The 21,041-nt window shown below is 46.2% G+C and overlaps 1 protein-coding gene across 1 annotated transcript in view; it reads left to right on the top strand.

The window, feature by feature from the left end:
- The window catches only part of CCBE1 (collagen and calcium binding EGF domains 1), a gene marked incomplete at its 5' end in the record, with an annotated part of 240,485 nt that overhangs the window by 198,658 nt on the left and 20,786 nt on the right, over positions 1-21,041 (top strand). Inside the window, 3 exons of the mRNA XM_079717089.1 lie at positions 3,029-3,081; positions 9,893-10,027; positions 12,334-12,486. Coding sequence (XP_079573215.1) covers positions 3,029-3,081; positions 9,893-10,027; positions 12,334-12,486 — 341 coding nt within the window. The remainder of the gene's footprint in view (positions 1-3,028; positions 3,082-9,892; positions 10,028-12,333; positions 12,487-21,041) is intronic.

The following is a 21,041-nucleotide window of genomic DNA, read 5'->3' as shown; positions in this document are numbered from 1 at the left end:
AATGAATGCTCTGTTAAGCCAGTTTTCTTTTTGGTTGTTAGGAACTTGGACTTTCTTTTTTTTAATTAATTAATTAATTTTATTTATTTTATGGCTGTATTAGTTCTTTGTTGCTGCACTCGGGCTTTCTCTAGCTGCGGCGAGTAGGGGCTACTCTTCATTGCGGTTCGCAGGCTTTTCATTGTGGTAGCTTCTCTAGTTGCGGAGCACGTGCTCTAGGCACCCAGGCTTCAGTAGTTGTGGCACGCAGACTCAGTAGTTATGGCTTGTGGGCTCTAGAGTGCAGGCTCAGTAGTTGTGGCGCACAGGCTTAGTTGCTCCGTGGCGTGTGGGATCTTCCCGGACCAGGGCTCGAACCCATGTCCCCTGCATTGACAGGCAGATTCTTAATCACTGCACCACCAGGGAAGTCTGGAACTTGGACTTTCTTAAACCATGGAAAACTAAGCAGAGTTTATTTCATAGAATGTAAAGGTAGGTCTCCTACCACTGTTACAAATAATAATCCTCATAAATTTATACCCCACGGGCTTTTCTTGTCATGTAAAATTACAATGCGGTTGCAGATATTGGGGAATTAGGTCTAACGGGAAGCCTCTGGACGTTGCCCCAGATCGCTCATATCAGTAAATTACATATACATAAGTATTTCCTTTTAACATAAAATATGTCAATGAGAGATTATAAAATAATATATACTGAGTGGACAAGTACAGGCAGGCAAATGTATCCTTTGTTGAGGGTGGGGTTGAGCTTAGCTGTTTCACTCAAGTCTGCTTTGGGAGCATCCCAAATGCCATTGTTTTTATAATGGAAGCCCACTTATTTTGCTTTGGAAGTAGGATTATCTGCTGCATCTGGGCTGCACGTGAGATGTTACAGGAAGGAATGAGGTAATACTGCTAAACCCGGTTAGGCATCAGAATGTTCTCGTACTAGATGTGATGTTTATAAATTGTATAAAGTAATAAAAATTTTCTGAATTTTTAAAGCTTGGGGAAGAGATTGCTTAAGTTTCTTCTATGAGTGGTCATTCACGTAGCAGACCAGTTCACAAAAATTGATTTGACCAGTAAGATTACGCTGACTTGCAAAAGTAGAAAATAGTGCCGTTAACTAATTTTTTACTAAGATGGGATGGAAAAAATGCATTTAACTTTGTCTCGTCTTAAAGAGACAGAAGGTCTTGTCTAGTCCGGTCGAAGGTTCTGGCCATTTGATGAAAGTGGAAACTTGCTTTAAGACACAGATAATGCCTAATTTTCCAAATCAGTGGTTTGTGCCCCTGATTTCGTATATACAGATGACATGTTAACACAGGTGGCATGATAGGTTGCAGGTGATATGCAGTTCCTAGCTGGTAGATGCTATTTAACTTAATCCCTTTCTGTTCCACCTGGAAAGCATATCCAAATGCAGATGAGTCAGAATGACATTGCGATGAGAATAACCTTGAATCTGATTTCTCTTATGGTTACAAAGAAGAGTATTTTTAATGGTAGTTTAACCATTATAGTCAACTCAAAATATCTTGGTAAGTTCTTGAGATTTGCAGATTCACAGGGCCCTGGTTAATTCTTGCTCTCTGATTTAACATACACTGATGTTGGAAGTGGTAAAGGGAAGCTTACTTAGAAACCAGCTGGGAGAGGAGGGAAGGGAAAAGTGATGGAGATTGGCGAGATGGAGAGCTGAGATTTCCTACTTTTTCATTCATTACAAGTATATCTTCCTTTATATCATTGAACATAGTTATATGTTTGCGTCTGATAATTCCAACCTCTGGGTTATCTTAGAGTTCACACCATTGATTGTCTCTTCCCTTGAGAACAGGTCACATTTATACACGTTGTGTTGTAGAGACCCTGCATCCTGATACATTCGTCCAAAGAGTATTGATATTTTCCTTTTAGCAGACAGTTAACTTGATTAGACAAAAAGTGAAAACTGGCCTGTGGAAGTGGCAGTTCAAGTCTTCATTAGCTGAGATGTTTTGCATCTGCTCTTCACAGACATGGATTAGGGGTTACCAGAGACTTGGAGAGAGTTTATACACAAAATTCAGGGCTCTCCTTCTCTAGCACTGTCCTTTCCAGGATTCCTTCTCAGTTTCTCATGGCTCTGGATCCCAAGGCTTTGTCCTCTGTTTGATCAGGCCAAAAAATACTGAAGGTTTTCTTTCAGACTTTTCGCTTCCACATGGCAACTGTGATCTGCAGACAGGATAAAGCCCTAAAAAGCAGGAAAATTACCCTCTGTCGGTCCCTTGTTGAAAATTTCAGCTCTCCTCCTAAATCTGTCTGCTTTAACTCTCCAGAATCATCAGGTAGTTGTTTGCTTCTGTTTTGTCCGGAGTTTATTGTTGTTATCTGCAGAGGGGGCTGGTCTCTTAGGAGGTCACAACTCCATACCAGAGATATGATCCCTACAGTGGAGATTTGCATTTTGAACTGATGGCACCATTTCTTGGGCAGAGATGTAAGTCTTGGATGTTTATGTTAAAATTTGCCTGTTAGCCGTTTTTAAAATTCAGATATTCTAGGTATCTTTAGGTACCTTATGTGGTACAGGTGTTTTAAGAAAAAAAGGGGGGAAGTCAGAATGCTTGGGTTCCAGTCCCAGGCTTGATAATAATTAGTTACCTAATTATTATATGGTAATTATCAATCACTATGTTATAATTAGCCTAATGTTACTATAATTAGCTCATATAATTAGCAAGTCATGTGAATCCTTGACCTGTAGGATGATAAGCCACTAATCATCTAATATAAATATCTTGAAGTCTCAGGGTTAATTCACTTCATAGGATTCAAAGGATTAATGTCCTATATTAGGTGGGGAAAAGGTGTGGTCATATGGTAGTGATAATATTTTTTCTTTTTATCTCAGATTCCCTCTACCCTTACTTTCCTTTATGCCTCAGTTCTTGCTGGGCGCAAGTTATTTCATTCAAAATTGCTAATTGTAAAGAATTTTATTTTTAATCTAACATCACATTTAAAATGCATTTTTGTTTGTCTCTTAGGAGGAAGTGCTGCAAAGGGTATAAATTTGTCCTTGGACAATGCATCCCAGAAGGTATGTAATATAATGGATTATATCTTCTCACCTTGTTTATGACTAATAACCAGAGGTCTGTAGAGTTCAGATGTACACGGAACATATGTATGTTATCGGTGCATGCGTGTGTAATTTCTCTCTTTTTTTGGCTTTAAATTCTTCTAATGCCAATTTGGTTATACATGTCAGGCTCTATCTAAATCATCACATAGCATTTACATGTATATTGAGTAATTCCTGTATCTCCAGTTTTGTGTTGTAGAGGCTGTAATTCCCTAGTCAGTATTTCATGCACAGTTAGAACACAGCCATCTTCCCCAACCTCTCTACCTGCTTTTCATCTGCTAAATGTGAAGCCCCTTGATCATCAGCAAACACTGCTCAGCCCAGCACTGAAGAGACAGAGTGATGTAGGACATGGGCCCAGCCCTCAAGCTGGGAGACAGCATGTGGATGGCATGGAGTCAGAGAGACCTGGATTTTAATCATGCCTCCATGTTGCTGTAATCCATTTGCACTGCTGTGACAAAAATACGTTAGACTGTGTGGAGGCTGGGAAGTCCAAGAGCAAGGCACTGGCAAGTCCCATGTCTGGTGAGCGCTTCCTGGTTCATAGACAGCCATCTTCTTGCTGTGTCTTCACATGGTGGAAAGGGCGAGGGAGCTCTCTGGGGTCTCTGTTATAAGGGCACTAATTCCATTTATGAGGGCTTCACCCTCGTGATCTAATAATCTCCCAAAGGCCCCCACCTAATACCATCACACTGGGGGTTAGGGTTTCAAAATATGAATTTCAGGAGGACACAAACATTCAGTCCATAACACACATCCTGCTAGCTATGACCTTAGGCACGTGACTTTCTAAACCTTAGTTTTTGCAGAAAGTGTTAGTACTTGACTCACGTGGTGGCTTTAAGAGGATTACCGCATGTAAAGTACTTGGAACAGAGGCTGGCTCTTATTAAGGGCTTGATAACTCGTGGTTTCTGTTATTACTAACACCTGCAATATGCATAGTAGAGACACGCATATTGCAGAAGGGGCACGTAGTCCCACAGACCAGGGCGGTCAGAGGTGGTCTCGAGAAGGAGAGGAGTTTGGAGCTAGGTTATGAGGAAGGCTGCCCAGGACTTAGACAAGAAGGAGGAAGAGAACTGTACAAGATTCCAGGCAGAGCACTGATACAGAAAACACTAAGAACTGTTGGAAGAGCATGAGATGAGTGTGCCCAGGGCTGGGCTGGGGACAGGTGAGTAGGTAATGTGAAATAGTTTTCTTCACTGTTGGCCAAGAATCCAGGTCTCTCTAGTGGACTTGGAGCCCAGCCAAGCTAATTATGTTGCATTATCTCATAGGGAGCAGTTTCTTTATCAGTTAGAGATAAATGAATCCTTCTTATTTATTGCTCTCTTTTACAGAAGAGTTCATTAAACCATAGCTGTCAACTCTGAGAAAGCTGCTTTAGGAAGGCTGGTTAGGAAATCTCTTCACATACGTTGGTTTATATTGGTCTCTCCAAGACAGAATTTCTCACTGCCAGCTAGTTCTGTTAGAGCTCGGTGGGAAAAAAAAACATAGAGGTCGGGCTTCCCTGGTGGCGCAGTGGTTAAGAGTCCGCCTGCCGATGCAGGGGACATGGGTTCGTGCCCCGGTCTGGGAAGATCCCACGTGCCGCGGAGCGGCTAGGCCGCTGAGCCTGTGCGTCTGGAGCCTGTGCTCCGCAATGGGAGAGGCCACGGCAGTGAGAGGCCCGTGTACTGCAAAAAAAAAAAAGTCCTAAAGAAACTGACATTGAAATGCACCAAGCAACTCACTTAAATGAAGCCCAGGCTATTTACAGTAGCCAGGACAGTAAGCAACCTAAGTGTCCATTGACAGATGAATGGATAAAGAAGATGTGGCACATATATACAATGGAATATTACTCAGCCATGAAAAGAAACGAAATTGAGTTATTTGTAGTGAGGTGGATGGACCTAGAGTCTCTGTGATACGGAGTGAAGTAAGTCAGAAAGAGAAAAACAAATACCGTATGCTAACACATATATATGGAATCTAAAAAAAAATGGTTCTGATGAACCTCGGGGCAGGACAGGAATAAAGATGCAGATGTAGAGAATGGATTTGAGGACACGGGGAGGGGGAAGGGGAGGCTGGGATGAAGTGAGAGAGTGGCATGGACATATATACACTACCAAATGTAAAATAGATAGCTAGGGGGAAGCAGCTGCACAGCACAGGGAGATCAGCTCGGTGCTTTGTGACCACCTAGAGGGGTGGGATAGGGAGGGTGGGAGGGAGACGCAAGAGGGAGGAGATATGGGGATATATGTATATATATAGCTGATGCACTTTGTTATAAAGCAGAAACTAACACACCATTGTAAAGCAATTATACTCCAGTAAAGATGCTAAAAAAATAATTAAGCCCAGTGTATATAAAGTCTGCCACATGCAAAGAGCTTCTATTTAGCTGATTTTATAGCCTTCTCTTCAATATTTAGCTAATTTTATAGCTTTGCTTCTATTTAGCTATAATTTTTTTTATATTTTAGCTATTGTATTTAGCCATGAATCAGTTACAGCTGACGTCCAAACAGGAAAAGGATCACCAGTCATTAGAGGAAAACCTACAAAAGAAACATACAGGAAAAAAATAAAAAGAGTCTTAGAGAAAACACCACACAGAAAGAAGAAAACTTCAAAGTAACTACCATTTATACGTCAGTGAGTTACAAAAATGGTATAGCATCCATGGGACCAGAACATGGTGTTATTAAAAAAGATCATTCAAAGAAGAAATAAAGAATCCTTGGAAATTAAAAGCATGATAAAATGAGAACAGGAAAATGGTTGGGAGATGAGATTGTGAAAATCTCTCAGGACCTGGAGCAAAAGATCAAAGAAATAAAAAATAGTAAAAGAAAAACGTGAGAATATTATTAGAGGACCAGTCCAGGGGATGCAACATCCAAATAAGAGTTCCACACAGAACAGAGGAAGAAGAAGAGAGTAAATCATTAAAGATATAATTCAAGAAAATCCTCTAGAATTGAAGGATATGAATTTCTAGATTAAAAGAGCCTACCAAAAATTGAAGGGGTCCCACATAAAGACGTCATTGTGAAATGTTAGTACTTTGGGGCAAAAAGAAAATACTAACATTTTTCAAAGAGGGAAAAATGAGATTTGAAAGATCAAGAATTAGAATCTTATAGGACTTATCCATAGCGGAACTGAAAGCTAGAAGACAGGGGAGCAGTTCCTTCCAAATTCTGAGGTAGCGTTCCAAGCCTAGAATTATATACCCTAACTAGCCATAAGGGTTGAAAAAAGACGTTTTCAGGCACACATGATTTCAAACTTTTAAATCCTGTAAGACCTTTCTCAGTCTCTCTCCCCTCCCACCTTGCTCACCCGGCCCTGTTCTCAGTACTAATAAGCCAGCAGCCAACAAGGCAGAAATGTGGTTTCCAGAGTCCCAGTCACAAAGTAGCTCATGGAAGTGGAAGTTTGAAGCTAAGAGAGAAAGTTCACAACTACCCCCCCAAATATACAAAATAATAATTATTTTTTATTGAAGTATAGTTGATATTCAGTATTGTTAGCTTCAGCTATACAGCAAAGTGATTCAGTTGTATATATATATATTTCAGATTCTTTTACATTATAGGTTATTACAAGATATTGAATATAGTTCCCTCTGCTATACAGTAAATCCTTGTTGTTTATCTATTTTATATGTAATAGTGTGTATCTGTTGATCCCAAACTCCTAATTTATCCCTCCCCCACTCTTTCCCCTTTGGTAACCATAAGTTTGTTTCCTATGTCTGTGAGTCTGTTTCTGTTTTGTAAATAAACTGGTTTGTATTATATTTTAGATTCCAGATGTAAGTGATTATATTTGTCTTTCTCTGTCTGACTTATTTCACTTAGTGTTATATGTTCTAGGTCCATCTGTGTTGCTGGAAATGGCATTACTTCATTCCTTTTTGGGGCTGAGTAATATTCCATTGTATATATGTACCACATCTTCTTTATCCATTCATCTGTTGGTGGACATTTAGGCTGCTTGCATGTCTTGGCTATTGTAAATAGTGTTGCAGTGAACATTGGGTGCATGTGGTACTAGATAATTATTTTAATTCCAGGGAAAACAAAAGGGTCTTCAAGAAAGGATAGGGAATTAGAGTATACTTCCAGGCTTAGCAAAAAATTGCTTTTATATTGTCATTATGCTGCCAACACTGAAGACTTATAAAACCAAAATTTCAGTGTAACGACAGGGGCAAAATGCAGGAGTAGGAAGCATGGACGTGGTTGAGGAAACAGTGATAAAGCTGAACGTGTCTCGTCCATGACTGGAGATCCATAGAGAGTATTCAGCACACAAAGGAGGAGGAAGCAATGCAAGCTGGCTGTTTAGAGACGCGGAGGGAAATCATAAAAGAATCAGCCGCAGGAGCTGGAAGTGGTACCTCAAGGGAGCTGGAATGAGGAGGAAATCAGGGCTGCTGTTTTTCAAAACAGGTCTTTTTCTTTCTGTTTCTTTTTTTTTTTTTTTAGCATTTTGCTATCTTTTTTTTTTTTTTTTTTTTTTTGCAGTACGCGGGCCTCTCACTGTTGTGGCCACTCCCGTTGTGGAGCACAGGCTCCGGACGTGCAGGCCCAGCAGCCATGGCTCACGGGCCCAGCCGCTCCGCGGCATATGGGATCTTCCCAGACCGGGGCACAAACCCGCGTCCCCTGCATCGGCAGGCGGACTCTCAACCACTGCGCCACCAGGGAAGCCCTATCTTTTTTTAAAATTAATTTTTATTATAGTTGCTCTACAATGTTGTGTTCGTTTCTACTGTACAGCAAAATGAATCAGCTATACATACACACATATCCCCTCTTTTTTGGATTTCCTTCCCATTTAGGTCACCACAGTGCATTACGTAGAGTTCCCTGTGCTATACAGTAGGTTCTCATTAGTTATCTATTTTACACATAGTATCAATAGTGTATATACATCAATCCCAATTTCCCAATTCATCCCACCACCCCCCTCCCCGCCTTTCCCCACCTTGGTGTCCATACGTTTGTTTGTTCTCTACATCTGTGTCTCTATTTCTGCTTTGCGATTAAGATCATGTATACCATTTTTCTAGATTCCACATGTATGTCAGAAAGAGAAAAACGGATATCGTCTATTAACACATATATGTCAGAACAGGTCTTAGTGAGCATAACAGTCAACACGGGACTCCTGACGCTGCCCCTTTCCTCCCCTGCCTCCCTGGCAGCTGCTGGATGACGGGTACAGCTGGCCGAGCAGGGCAGCCCACAGCCAATCACGGCTGAGACCTTGCTCTTGAGCAAAAAGAGCACAGAACATGGGCTGCCTAGAGGTGATGCTTCAGTGAAGAAAACGCATTTGACCAGGGACACATGCAGGAAGAGCAGGCCTGGAATCACATCTATGGGGAGGAGTATTTAGCAAGGGCCGCCTTCCAGGTTGTCCTGAGATTGGCGTGACCCTTGTCTCGCTGACCCCACCCACATCAGGGGCTGACAGCCCACCCATTCCACTTTCACATGTGGCAGGGCAAAGCCAGGCTCACTCTGTTTCCAGCGATAGTTTGTCTGTCAGCACCTGGGGGAGACAGTGCAGTGATTAATGAGCTGCTGGGTCTAGTCTGGAAGTAAATGTTCGGTCTGAGCCTCCTGACTTAGAGCCAAAGTTCCTTCAGAGGCTCGTTAAATATTAGTTTGTTTGTAAGGACTGAGAAAAGAGGAGATGCCCTGGTTGTTGACGAATAGAGCATCCACCACAATTTGCACAGACTTAGAGCTGGAACGAGATCTCTGGCCATTCTGCCTTACCCAGACGCTGCTCACCATGCAGAATCGACCCTCCCCCACCCCATCTGCATGCCTACAGCACAGAGACATCAGTCAGCCTCCCTCAGGCTCCGCCCAGCCTGCCTGACTTCCAACACCGCCCCGCCCCTCACATTAGGACGCCAGTGCCCATCGCCAGGGCTGGCTGTTCTTCAGTATTCAGCTGGAAAGAATTCCTTGTCTCTCCAGCCGTTGGTGAAAAAGAGGAAACAGGCCCCCAGGTAATTCAGCAGAGCCTGGCCATCTAAAGCTTCTTTGCTCTCTGGATCAATGACAAAAATCAACTACTGAATTGCACACGATAAAAGGGTAAATGTTGTGCTATGTGGATTATATTTTAATAAAGGTGTTCTATTTAAAATGAAGAAAGGAAAGGCAGCAAAAGAGAAATACAGTGACTCTTGATCGTGGGGGAAATCCTCAAGTAGCTCAGTTTTTAGAAAGAATAAACATGAAAGTTTAATATCTGTACATTGACCCTCTTGAATTTATATGTGTCCAAGTACCCACAGGAAAATCTCCTTTTACCCCAGGGATTGTATACTTTGGTTTGAAGATCTTTGCGCTAGATGAATTTATTTGAGGTTACGTGGTAAGCACATTCTTCTTACATAAATTGTGCCAATCAATACACCATTAAAGTTTGTAATGATGCTCTTATAGAAAGAAAAAAATAAGGATGGTGAGGTGACCCAGGGAGTATCACAAGTGATATTTGCATTTAACCCCTGAGATGCCGAGTGCTCAGTTACCCATTGCAGCCCTCCTGGAAGATGCCCCGTGGCCTGAAGAGTTAATTCCCTCTACACAGCTGGTCACACCCCCGTTCCCCTTGAGCTGAGTGCAGCCTAGACAGTCTGTTCCCGACCAGGGCTGGGTGGGCCCCGCCTCCGTATAGTGGATGACTGTGGTGGTTTTGAGTTCACACTTTTCTTTTTCAGATTATGATGTATGTGCTGAGGCTCCCTGTGAACAGCAGTGCACAGATAACTTCGGCCGAGTGCTGTGTACTTGTTACCCAGGATACCGATATGACCGGGAGAGGCACCGGAGGCGGGAGAAGCCGTACTGTCTGGGTGCGTTGGTGATGCACGTTATTTCCTGGGTCCTGAGGATGTGCCAGATTCTGGTGATTCTTTTGAACATTCTTCATCAGTGGGGACCAGCTCTCAGGAGCCACTTGGATGCCTCCCCTTACATCCTGGTACTTGTTGGATGGAGTTGGGTTGATACTATTCTAGGGGCCACTGTCTTTCACCATGATTGTCAAAACAAACGATGACCAAGGGATTCTTCAGGGAGTGGATACCAGTCAGATCCTAATTGGCAGTGAGATATAAGAGCAGGAGAAGGGGAATATTACCAAATGAAAACTAGAATAAGGTGAAACCGAATGTAAGTGGGCAGAAATGTGAAAATGCAGGAAGAACAAAACAAGAATAAGCCTTCTCTCAGAAGATGACCCGGAAGAGGGACGGGGAAAGAGAAGGTGTCTGTATGGCAGACAGGCTGGAAATGACTCAGATGGAGCTGAAGCCAGCCCCCGGGGCACAGCTGAGCAAAGCCAGCATCATCCATCGCCACCAGCTCCCTCCCTCCCCGCCTCACTCACTAGGCTTCCCAGCCCTGCACTCCTTGGGTGTCTGAGGCAGGTTTATGGTCGCTGGCCCTTGGAGCTGCTTGTATCAAAGTGTGGTCAGTCCACGGCTAAACTGTCTCAGAAACATCTGGGCTTATCGCTTAAAAAAAAAAAAAGGTTCCTGGCCTCCCCTCCAGACTCTGAGGGTAGATGCAGAAATCTGCATATGCACAAATGCACAGTGAAGTTTGAGGATCAGCTCAAAGATGAACTTAGGAGACTGCAGAGGCATCTGGATAGAAAATAAACCAGCTGTGATGAGCAGCCCCCTTCTCCGTCCCAGGGGGGCTCTGGAGAGCACCATTTAAGAGAAGTTCTAGAGGTTAGGTCTCCTGGTTTCTCCCCAGTGGCCCCTGGCATGGCGCCCCCCACTGAACAGGAATGGAATTGACACCACCAAGCAAACGGAGGGGGACCCATGGGCTCTCCTGCAGAGAGCACCGTAAACCCGTGTGTACCATGATCTGAGGTCGCAGGTGCCAGGGCTCTGATTTCAGTTGTGGTAACTCTGGTACCCATTTCTTTTCTTTGCGGGGCTTGGGGACCAGCAACACTAGCAGTCGGCTAAGAATTCCACCTGTTTCTCTCTCCTTTCAACCTTGTCCTTCCTCCTATGGACAGTAGAGTCAGCCTTGCCCTTAGGTTGAAGGCAGGGGCACGTGGACAGACGTGGTCAGCCTGAGGAATTGCAGAGGAGGTGCCAGCTGTGACATCTTAGCTTACGGGTGACATAGTATGAACTGCCAGGGGAACATCCAGATGACCACATGCCCCTCGTGGGCACACAGGGCCTGCCAGAGGTGGGTCCCACGCAGCTTGTCCAGGGAGTGGCTGGGACGTTGTTGACATCCTGGAGTGCAAGGTTGGGCTCTGTCCGCTGGCCACATGTGCACAGTCTGGGGCTGTGTGTACTGGCCGCCACCCGGTATCTTCAGCCAGTGAGCGGGAAATGGATTTCGGCCTCCTTCTCTTCCCCTGCTGGGAAATGGCTTTGTTTCTACCCGTTCAGTAGGGGAGCAAGTCTGTGATGTGCACATTTCACGTGGACTTTCTCTGGTTACTTGTTTGATGGTGTCGTGGCTCATTTCCACCACTCAGGAGGGGTCTGTTTGGGTCATGGATGGGGCTGAAATTTCCTGGGGAAAACGCTCTCCATTAGACCCGTTATGACTATTTTCTTTTATCAGAAGTGGCTTTTCCCAGGTATTATCACATCTCCTAACTGGGAAGGAGCCGTTCCTAGTGGCCTTAGGTCACCACCATGCTGTTAGGAACCTCTGGTCGTAAAGGGAACATAAAAACCCTCGGCACACTAGGGTCTTTGCAGGAAATCATTTCTACGATAGTCATTTTCCAAAACATGTTGCCATCTGGTATCTCATTTCCTCTTCCAGGGAGCCCTGCAAAAGTATTTAGGGCAGGCTTCACTGCCATGTTCTGTAGTGAGAACTCTGGAGGCTAGCAGTGCCTACACCAAGCCACGAGAATTGGTGGTGGCAAAGCCACAACCAGGAACCCCCATCACTGATCAGTTTGTAACCATGGTGACACTGCCTGAAGTGCTCTTGTCATGAATGGCCCACATCTCTAGCTTCCTGCTTTGTTCCAGGCTTCGGTGACCGAGGTCTGGCAGAGTGCCCTTTGCAGACATTAACAGAAGGGCCAAGCCTAAGGTCGCCTGTTGCGTTGGAAGTGATCTCTCTGAAACTGTCTTAGTGTTCTCTGCGTTTGGTTCAAACCCAGATATCGACGAGTGTGCCACCAGCAACGAGACGCTGTGTGCGCACATCTGCATCAACACCTTGGGCAGCTACCGCTGTGAGTGCCGGGAGGGCTACATCCAGGAGGACGATGGGAGGACGTGCACCAAGGGAGACAAATACCCCAACGACACTGGTGAGTAGGGCAAGTAAAATTATCCCCCTAATGGGAGGGTGGGTGGGGGGCGGGATGGGCAGGCAGGCAGGCGCTTGGAAACCCAACAGGCTTCCTCAGGAAGCAATGGGCAGGAAGGGGCATTTGTATGAATGGTAGGTGGGATCTGGGTAAGAGAAAGGTAGAAGGTCAGACCCCTAGAGAACTAGTGAGAGAGCTGCCTGCTAGCAGCAAGGCGTGCGGCTGGTTTTGTACCAGGAGAAGCTTGCACCAAGCGCGGAGGTGTGGTGTGCTCACCGACAGATCGCTGGAACTTAGTTACGAGCTGAGATCAAACGAGGAGGAGCAGAGATGAGGCCAGAAACGCTGGGTTCTGTCAAAGAAAAAGAAAGGGGGGTGCTGAATAGAAACATGAAACGCTTCTGTGTAACGCAGCAATCCATTTCAGCGCTACTGAAAGTATAGTCTGTGGCCCCGTGCCTGCCCGTGAGCTGTTATTTGGTTCATGTTCAGGTAAAAAAAAACCAGAAGTTGAGAGTGTTGAGAAGCCCTTTCCAGTCGTTCATTTTTATTGTATTTAGCAAGCCCAGTCCACCCGGACGTGGAGAACTTTTAGAAGCTGGCCTTTCTTCACAGAGTTTGAGAAGCTGCTTTACATTATTTTGACCAGATTCAACCGAGATGTCTGATCACTTAGGGATGTGATCACCTTGAATGTTGGGTCATTGCCTTATTTAAGTGTGGAGGGGAGGGAGGGAGGGAGGAAAGGGCATTCCTGTATCTCCAACCCTCGTAGGCCAGGAAGCTGCTGTCATCCAGCTGAGCTCAGAGTTCAGCTCTGACTCCTCGGGAGGGGAAAGTGGCAGAAACACTGTTGGGAGAGGTTAGCTGGGCCTGGGCCATGTCTGGGTGGCGAGGGGCTCCCAGGGCAAATCATCTCTACCAAGAAATGCAGGGGAATGGAAGCACCAGAACTGCTGGGCGCTCAAGAGATCGCGGTTCTTCCGTGTAACCTGAGATTCACAAAAGGGTTGGAAGGCCGTTGCCATCAGCTGAGGACAGCAAACAGCTGGGGACCAGCTGTCTGACACGGAAAAGCTACAAAGCAAATCCTGAAGAGCAAGCGGGTTGAGTCATGAGGAAGCCACCATGCATTAGAAGTAACGCGAAAGGTCTGCTTGCAGTCAGCTCAGGCTTGGGCAGCTTGGGGTCACTGGAATGACTCAGAGGGCCTAGTGTGACACTCTTTAAAACCTGAAGCATGGGCACCCAGAGGTGCTTAAAAGCAGGAGTAATTGGTCTTTTGGGCATTTTTCAGACATTTTCAAAACATTTTTTCAGACCACTTTTTAATTATTACTCAGAATTAAAATCACTTCACTTTTGTCCCATGGTGGAGAAGGTTTGGGGGAGGGGGATGTGTACCTTACCTCTTAGCTTATGTCTTTCGTTGAAAGGAAGAATCTCACTGAAAAATGAGGTGCAGATTTTTAGCCACTGATATATTAGGGATGGGCTGACTTGAGAGTTAGCAAGAAGAAAGCAGCTTTCTAATTTTTCATTTTGGAATTGGATTTCCAGCTGTGCTCCAAGCCAGGGAGCCTGTGGGCTTGGGCTGAGGGGTCCTCAACCCCGTAACCCTGCTGTGTCTTTGCCTCATATCTCTGTTCAGGTGAAATCCCGTTTACCTGGGCGTGAAGAGCAGCCTTGAGCAACCCAATCTAGTGGAAACCGCAGAGGTGGCGGCAACAACTGCTGAGTATCAGGGTGGGGTTAGACGGTAGGGGTCTCTAAATAGTAGGAAGCGGGCCACCTGTGAGCACTTCCCACCTGGTGGGGTAGAGTGGTCTGCCTGGAGACCCGACCTTAACTAGCAGAGACCACAGGAGTCGGATGGAATTTCCAGAGCCTAGGGGAAGATTTTAAACACTGAATCTACTTGTTCTTTGGCCTCAGGTGGCCTCCACCTCTTGCACGAATTCCTAGTCTTCCCAACCTCATCCCTCTGAAGTCACCCTGCTTACTGTGTGGTACCCCAGGAATAGGTCTGAGCCAGAGGCAGTGACAAGGTGGGCCTTGGTGGGACATGCTCACCCCCTGCCTCACTCTTGGGCAGTGTGGACCCAGAAAGGAGCCCAGCCCAAGGGCCAGGGCAGGGGAAGGTCCCACTGCAGCTTTGATGTTAGCAGTCTCTTGTGCTGAGTCGGTCCTGGGACCACACCCCTCTGTTTCCTTTCCTGAGAGATGAATTGTACTTCTTTAAAAAATGTCCAAACACAAAAAGTTTCAGTATAAGAGGTCAAGAATTTAAGTGATAACCATTTTGACTTCTAAGGCTAAGAATTCAGTAAAAAATCTGAGCATTCTTAAATATTAATTGGTTTTGTACCTTCTGTACTATTACTGGCATTTAAAGACATCTTTTATCAACCATTTATTACAGCATTTCCCCATGTTGTCATCTATAGGACTTTGGGGTCCTGGGAGGTGTTAATTAGCCTTTCTTTGTTTGAAAGGTTCTGTGTTCAGATGTTCGGGGGAGAATGCATTACTGCACCAACTTCTACAGGGATTCATAACGTGAGTGCATTGAAAGCTCTGAGGTTGCCATTAAAAGATGTTAGTTTGGGGCTTCCCTGGTGGCACAGTGGTTGACAGTCCGCCTGCCGATGCAGGGGACATGGGTTCGTGCCGCAGTACGGGAAGATCCCATATGCCGCGTGATCGGCTAGGTCCGTGAGCCATGGTCGCTGAGCCTGCGCGTCCGGAGCCTGTGCTCCACAACGGGAGAGGCCACAACAGTGAGAGGCCCGTGTATCGCAAAAAAAAAAAAAAAAAAAGTTAGTTTTGATTAAACCTGCACTTCCCAAAATTATTTTCTGAAGAAACACTTATAAGCATCTCACAGATGATGGTGTCCTAAAAAAAACAGTTTAGAAAATTCTAACTTACTAGCATCAAAGAGCTGAGCCCTGGGGCCCAAAGTTGGTAAGTCATCTGGTCGACTTTCAGGCGAGGATGTTGTCATCGCCAGATGAAGCAGCCAAAGCCAGAGGTGGGGAGCTGTTGGCTGTCGACTACAGAGCATCTAATGAGTGAAAACAGGCCGATACTCTTCCATTCTGCCCTCCAGAGAGAGAGTTTGTTCCTGCTTACAGTGATTTAAATGGGCAATGTCCTTCTGTTTAATCAGTAAGAACGTCTAGTGGTTGTAAGGCTGAGCTTTCTTGTAACACCACAACTCACTGCACAGATGAGCCTAGGCTTTGAATTCTCCCCTCTTAGCCCTCCCTCCTCATCTTCTTCCAGATATCACAGCTACAAATAATTTGGGGGGTTTGTTTTGGGGGTGGTTGGGGGGGGTGCCGTGCTGCGAGGCATGCGGGACCTTAGTTCCCCCACCGGGAATGGAACCCACGCCCCCTGCAGTGGAAGCGCGGAGTCTTCACCACGGGACCGCCAGGGAAGTCCCCACATAGTTTTAAAAACTGAAACAGTCCCACTGTTTCTATTGTATCCCAAGTGCCGTGCCCGCAGCAGCAGCATTCTAGAATTTCTCAGTATTTAATTTTCAGTGACTGGTCTCTACTGAATTCACCACACAGGCACAGAGGACTCACGTTTGGTTTTAGTGTTTTATTAAGAAAAACATTCCAACACCGGTAACCAAGGGCGTCGGGGGTTAAGGGAGTAATTCGTACACATAATTAAAATTATGGGAAAGGACAGGCACGTTCTATGCCTTGAACGTTAGAATCATTACTCAAGTGATGGGCCCCTGAGAAGATGGGGGGCTGGTTTTGATGATTCGGGCAACAAAAGCAAGCGTCCTGGATTCATCTCTGCAGCAGCTGTGATGCAACGGAAAGTTCCTTGGCTTGGAAGGTAGGAGAGCTGGTAACCAGAGCCGCTTCGGCATCTACCAGCTGGGTGTCATTGGGCAGCTCTCTGGATCTCAGTTTCCTCCTCTGTAGACACTGAAGGTGTTGGATTAGGTGAGCTCTAAAGACCCTTTTACCATCACAAATCTTTTTCACAATTTGGTGTGATTTAGCATCAGCAAAAGTAGCCGAAGCCCTACCAGCCCCGTGAGTCCCCGTGCAGTTTTCACTTCTTTGTCCTTTATCTAGGCGAGTGTCAGGACTCGAAGGCATGCCCAGCCTCAGCACCTTCTAAACTGAGAACTTTCCCTACAGTATCTAAAAGATGAATAATTAACATCCAGATATTCAGCTCAACAGTAAGGAAAGTCAGGGGGCTGGACCAACCCTGCATCTGGAACATCAGAGGCAGCCACGCAGTTTCATCCGTTTTAGATGAATTAATAAGCCCAATATTTCATCACAGTCATTTTTTTCAGGAAGAGATAATGATGATGGAGTACAAGCACACGTGATCTAAATCCCCCTCCCCTCCCGTTTTTTTTTTTTTTTCTTTTAACTTTGCATTGACTGGTGTCTGTAACATTCCAGTCAGAGGAATTTTAAATCAAATACAGTGTCAGCTCATTCAGGAAGTGAGTGGACAGCCGCAGGGCTGGCCTCAGAACGGCCTCTGCCCGTGGAAAGGTGGTCCTGTGCCCACGGGCGTGGGGACACAAGCCGTCTGGCTAGTGGGCAGGAAGGGTACTCTCCATCACTTCCATTTTTTTGTCTTTGTAAATATATGTCTGGAGCCCGTGTAAGCACCCCAGGGCGTCTGTAGCGCTGACGCAGAGACAAATTAAGGATATGTTGGCTCCGTAGTAATTAGCTTTCTGGCCTCTGTTTTTCAACTTTTGTTTCTTTTCTGATAAAGTGACCTTGACCCCCAACATCAGTTATTTCAGGGAAGGCCAGGTGTTTCATGTAACTTTCAAGCTCCACTAATCCATAGATCAGCCGTTCGCAACCTGGGGAGCTTTAAAAAGGCTGACAGCATTCCCTTGTTGTGACCCCTAGATGGGTGGCGTGCGGCACGGTTCGCAAGAATTTTAAACCCTCACCCCCGCCACTGTCCCTAGTGGTGGTGATGTGCCACCAGGGCTGAGCACTACCGCCAGGGCACAGATGTGCACAATCAACTTTTAAAACCAAATGTGCTTGGTGACTGCCCATATGAAATACGTCGAGAACATTCTTTCGTTTCCCTAAGTTGGTTAAATATTATTAAGATGGTATCTCAGGAATTCTGTTTCTAACGCTTACGAGGTATAGCCTGCTCAACGTCAGTAAAAATTAGAGCTACGCGACCCCCTGTGGCTAGTCAATAATATTGCACCTCTAAAATCTGAACAAGTTGGAGCAGAATGTTAAGCGATGCCTCACTTAACATGGTCATGGTCACAGTCAGAGACACCACATCATGAGTGGACAGAGAACATGCCAAGTCAGAGATGTCTACCCAGAGTTCTAAACGAATTATTAATGTAGCCTATTCAAGACTGTTTTAGCTCCACGTTTGACGTTACTGTATCCTGTACTGCGGCAGGCTAGATGAACCCCAATTCAGAATAGATGGCATGTGCCAGGTCTGCACACACAATTATTTGTCTTCAAACTCTCGGAAGGTTCTGTCCAGAGGATGGTGCAGAGAGCCCTCCCCCCATCTGTAATTTTGTAGGGAACTTAATAAGCAGTGATACCAACCATGATGACGATATTAACATGTATGGGGCACTTGCCGCATGCCAGGCACTGCTCTGCGACCTTCCAGGGGTTAGTTCCTTCATGCCTCACAGCAACCACAGGTGATGGGGTCATTGTCGTTCTACTGTTCAAGGAACGGGCAGTCACAGAAGCTGTGACTTCCAACCTGAACGGCATGAAGTGGCAGCATCAGGATTCGAATCCTGATCATCTGACTCCACCAGGGCCCATGGTCCTTAGATGTTCCTCTGTGTTCCTCTGTGTCACTCTGTTCCTCTGTGTCCACGGGAGCTTCAAAAGGCTTTTGGACAAAGTTACCCTTGTTCTCTGTGTTTTGAGAATTCCGCAAAGGGACAGGAAACAGGCCAGGGATTTTCAGGTGAGAGGTTGCTCCACAGAGCTGCTTCCCTGGAGCAGTGTTTGTTGAATTTGCACATGCTTCAGAGTCACTTGGAGGCTTTGAGAGAACGATGCACCAGGCCCCACTCCTGAGCTTTTGGATTTCTGAGAACAGATACCCATAGGCTGGTGCTGGGGCTGCTCGTCTAGTGAGCACGTGGAGAATTACTGCCCTGGAGCCCACCTGGCGGACAGCTCTCAAGTGTCCTGAGCAGAAGCCCCAATAGCGGGCTCACTGCGCCCCAACAGTGCCAGATCCAGACCCTGTACGTGCTCGTCCTCTGCACGCAGCATTCTGGGAAACCTAAAGCAAATGACTGTCCTCCTCTGCATCTCACGTTCCTTATCTGTCAAGGAGGCTAAACTAAAGATGTATCAATGCTGACATTCCGTGATCTTAATGAAATAGAGTCTAGAACCTGGTGAAGAGGTTATTATCATGAAAAGATCAGGTTGCCCCATTCACCCCAACACCTGGTAAGTTGAGCTGAGTATACAACAGTACCAATGGACAGATGGGCTTTTAACTCTGGTTCACGATGGCCTGGCTCTGCCAGCAGGGCTGGTTCCTTAAAAGGAAGGCCAATCGCAAATCACTGAACAGGTATCCTCATTTATTTTACCTTCTCAATGCCTCACGTGGGGCCTGGTGAATAGCAGATACTCCATGACGGCTAAGAGGGAGAGAGGGATGGATAGATGAATGGGTGGATGGGCAGATAAATGGATGAGAGAGACAAGTGGGTGGGGAGATGGGGTGGATGAGATTGGTAGGTGGGTTATGAGGTGGGGTTGCACATACTGGCCAGTAGACGGCATGGAATGAAAGAATGCTAGGTTGGGAGAGACGGATGTCACCCAGCTGCCCTTAAACCTAACACACCTAGAGCTGGGGTTATCTACCTATGCAGGAGTCCACCGTTGTCTGTGATCAGTACAACCAAAGTTGGGTAAAGCTTCAGTCCTTTACCACCAAGTGTATTCTTGCATGGAAATTCCTTTGTGTCACTTTTATGTTGGAGACCAATCTAAATAACTCGTGTTCTCATCACATGTGTTCAAGCTCCACAGGTAAGTGGGGTTGTAAGTGGTACATGAAATGAGGATAACGAGCCTAAAGGAAATGGCCTGGTTTGTAGAGAAGGTATTGGGCTCAGACTCAGGAAACCTCAATTCTAAACCCACATCAACTTCCGGACGTCACGGAACCTCAGTTTTCCCTCATTCTGTTGTTTGTGTTAATCCCAGAATCCTTGAAGAATCCTTTTATCAGGCAAAGAGAACTCAGAGGGCTTGGTGGGCCTGAAGACTGCCAGGCAGCCTCTCCCATTTACTAGAACCCGACCTTGTGCCAAGGATTTCACAGCATCACCCCCATATCATCATCGCAATAGCCCTGTGTCTTAGGTTTTACTGTTCCAGTGGTATAGTTGAGGAAATTGGGGCTTATAGAGGTAAGATAACTTGCCTGAGGTCCCTGAGCTAGTTAGTGACAGAGCTGGGATGTGCACCCCTCGCACGGTGACCCTGGAGGCCATGCCCTTACATTGCATTTCACCGTCTCCAAGCGAAACCCTTTCTCATAACCCAGCTCGTTGTGACCCAGATGCGGTGTGAATGGAAACAATCCCCCATGGCTTCTGGTTGAGCGTGGTGGAAGGTGGGGAGAGGCCGGGGACAGAATTAGCCTAGAAGATGAGGATTAACAAGGCACCCCTGTTATATTATACACGCACATGGAAGGATTGAAAAAGAGGCAGCCTCTTGCCCGGAGGTTCAAGTGCTTTTCCCAATCACACGCTGAAAACCTAAGCTACAGTCTGTATGTTCGGGAATCACAGTGTTGCTTATGGCAACTCAACCAGACAGAGCACTGCTTCGCCCACCTCAACCTGCTGGCTTGAGAAGCGTGTTCCTAGCGTGTGTGCACACCAAGCTGCAGGCCTCCCACCGGCTGCAGGGAGGGCTAGGGCCAGTGGGCCCCCTACCACCACCCCGTGCTGCAGGGAAGGAGTCTGAGATCTCGACTGCCAGGTTGCCCCTGGGTGTCCTCACCTCCCAAAGAGCAGAAATACTGGTCCCCGTGTAGACCACCAGGCAGGCACAGACCCCCTTGGAGAGGGCGTGAGGCTCTCCTGATGCCCACCTCCTCCTCCCATGGCCCCATTCCCTAGGCCTGCCAGAACCACGGTGCCACCATCTGGGTGGCTTAAAGGACAGAGGTGTGTGGTCTCAGTTCTGGAGGCTACGTGTCTGAGATCAAGGTGTCAGCAGGGTTGCCGCCTTCTGAGGACTGTGAAAGAACGTTCCAGGCCTCTCCTACAGCGCCTGCTGTTTCGCCAACAATTATTTGTCATTCCTTGGATCCTGCTGCCTCACCCTGACCTCTGCCTTCATCTTCGCGTGGTTTCTCCCTGTTGTGTCCAAGTTTCTCCTTTTTATAAGAACATCAGTCATATTGGATTACGGGCCCACCCTACAGCAGCATGACTTCAGCTTAACTAATGACATCTGCAGGACCCCGATTTCCCAATGAGGTCCCATTCTGAG

This window comes from Hyperoodon ampullatus (assembly GCF_949752795.1).
Source record: "Hyperoodon ampullatus genome assembly, chromosome: 13".
Taxonomy (NCBI): Eukaryota; Metazoa; Chordata; class Mammalia; order Artiodactyla; family Ziphiidae; genus Hyperoodon; species Hyperoodon ampullatus.
This window is presented reverse-complemented; position numbering and strand designations above follow the sequence as displayed.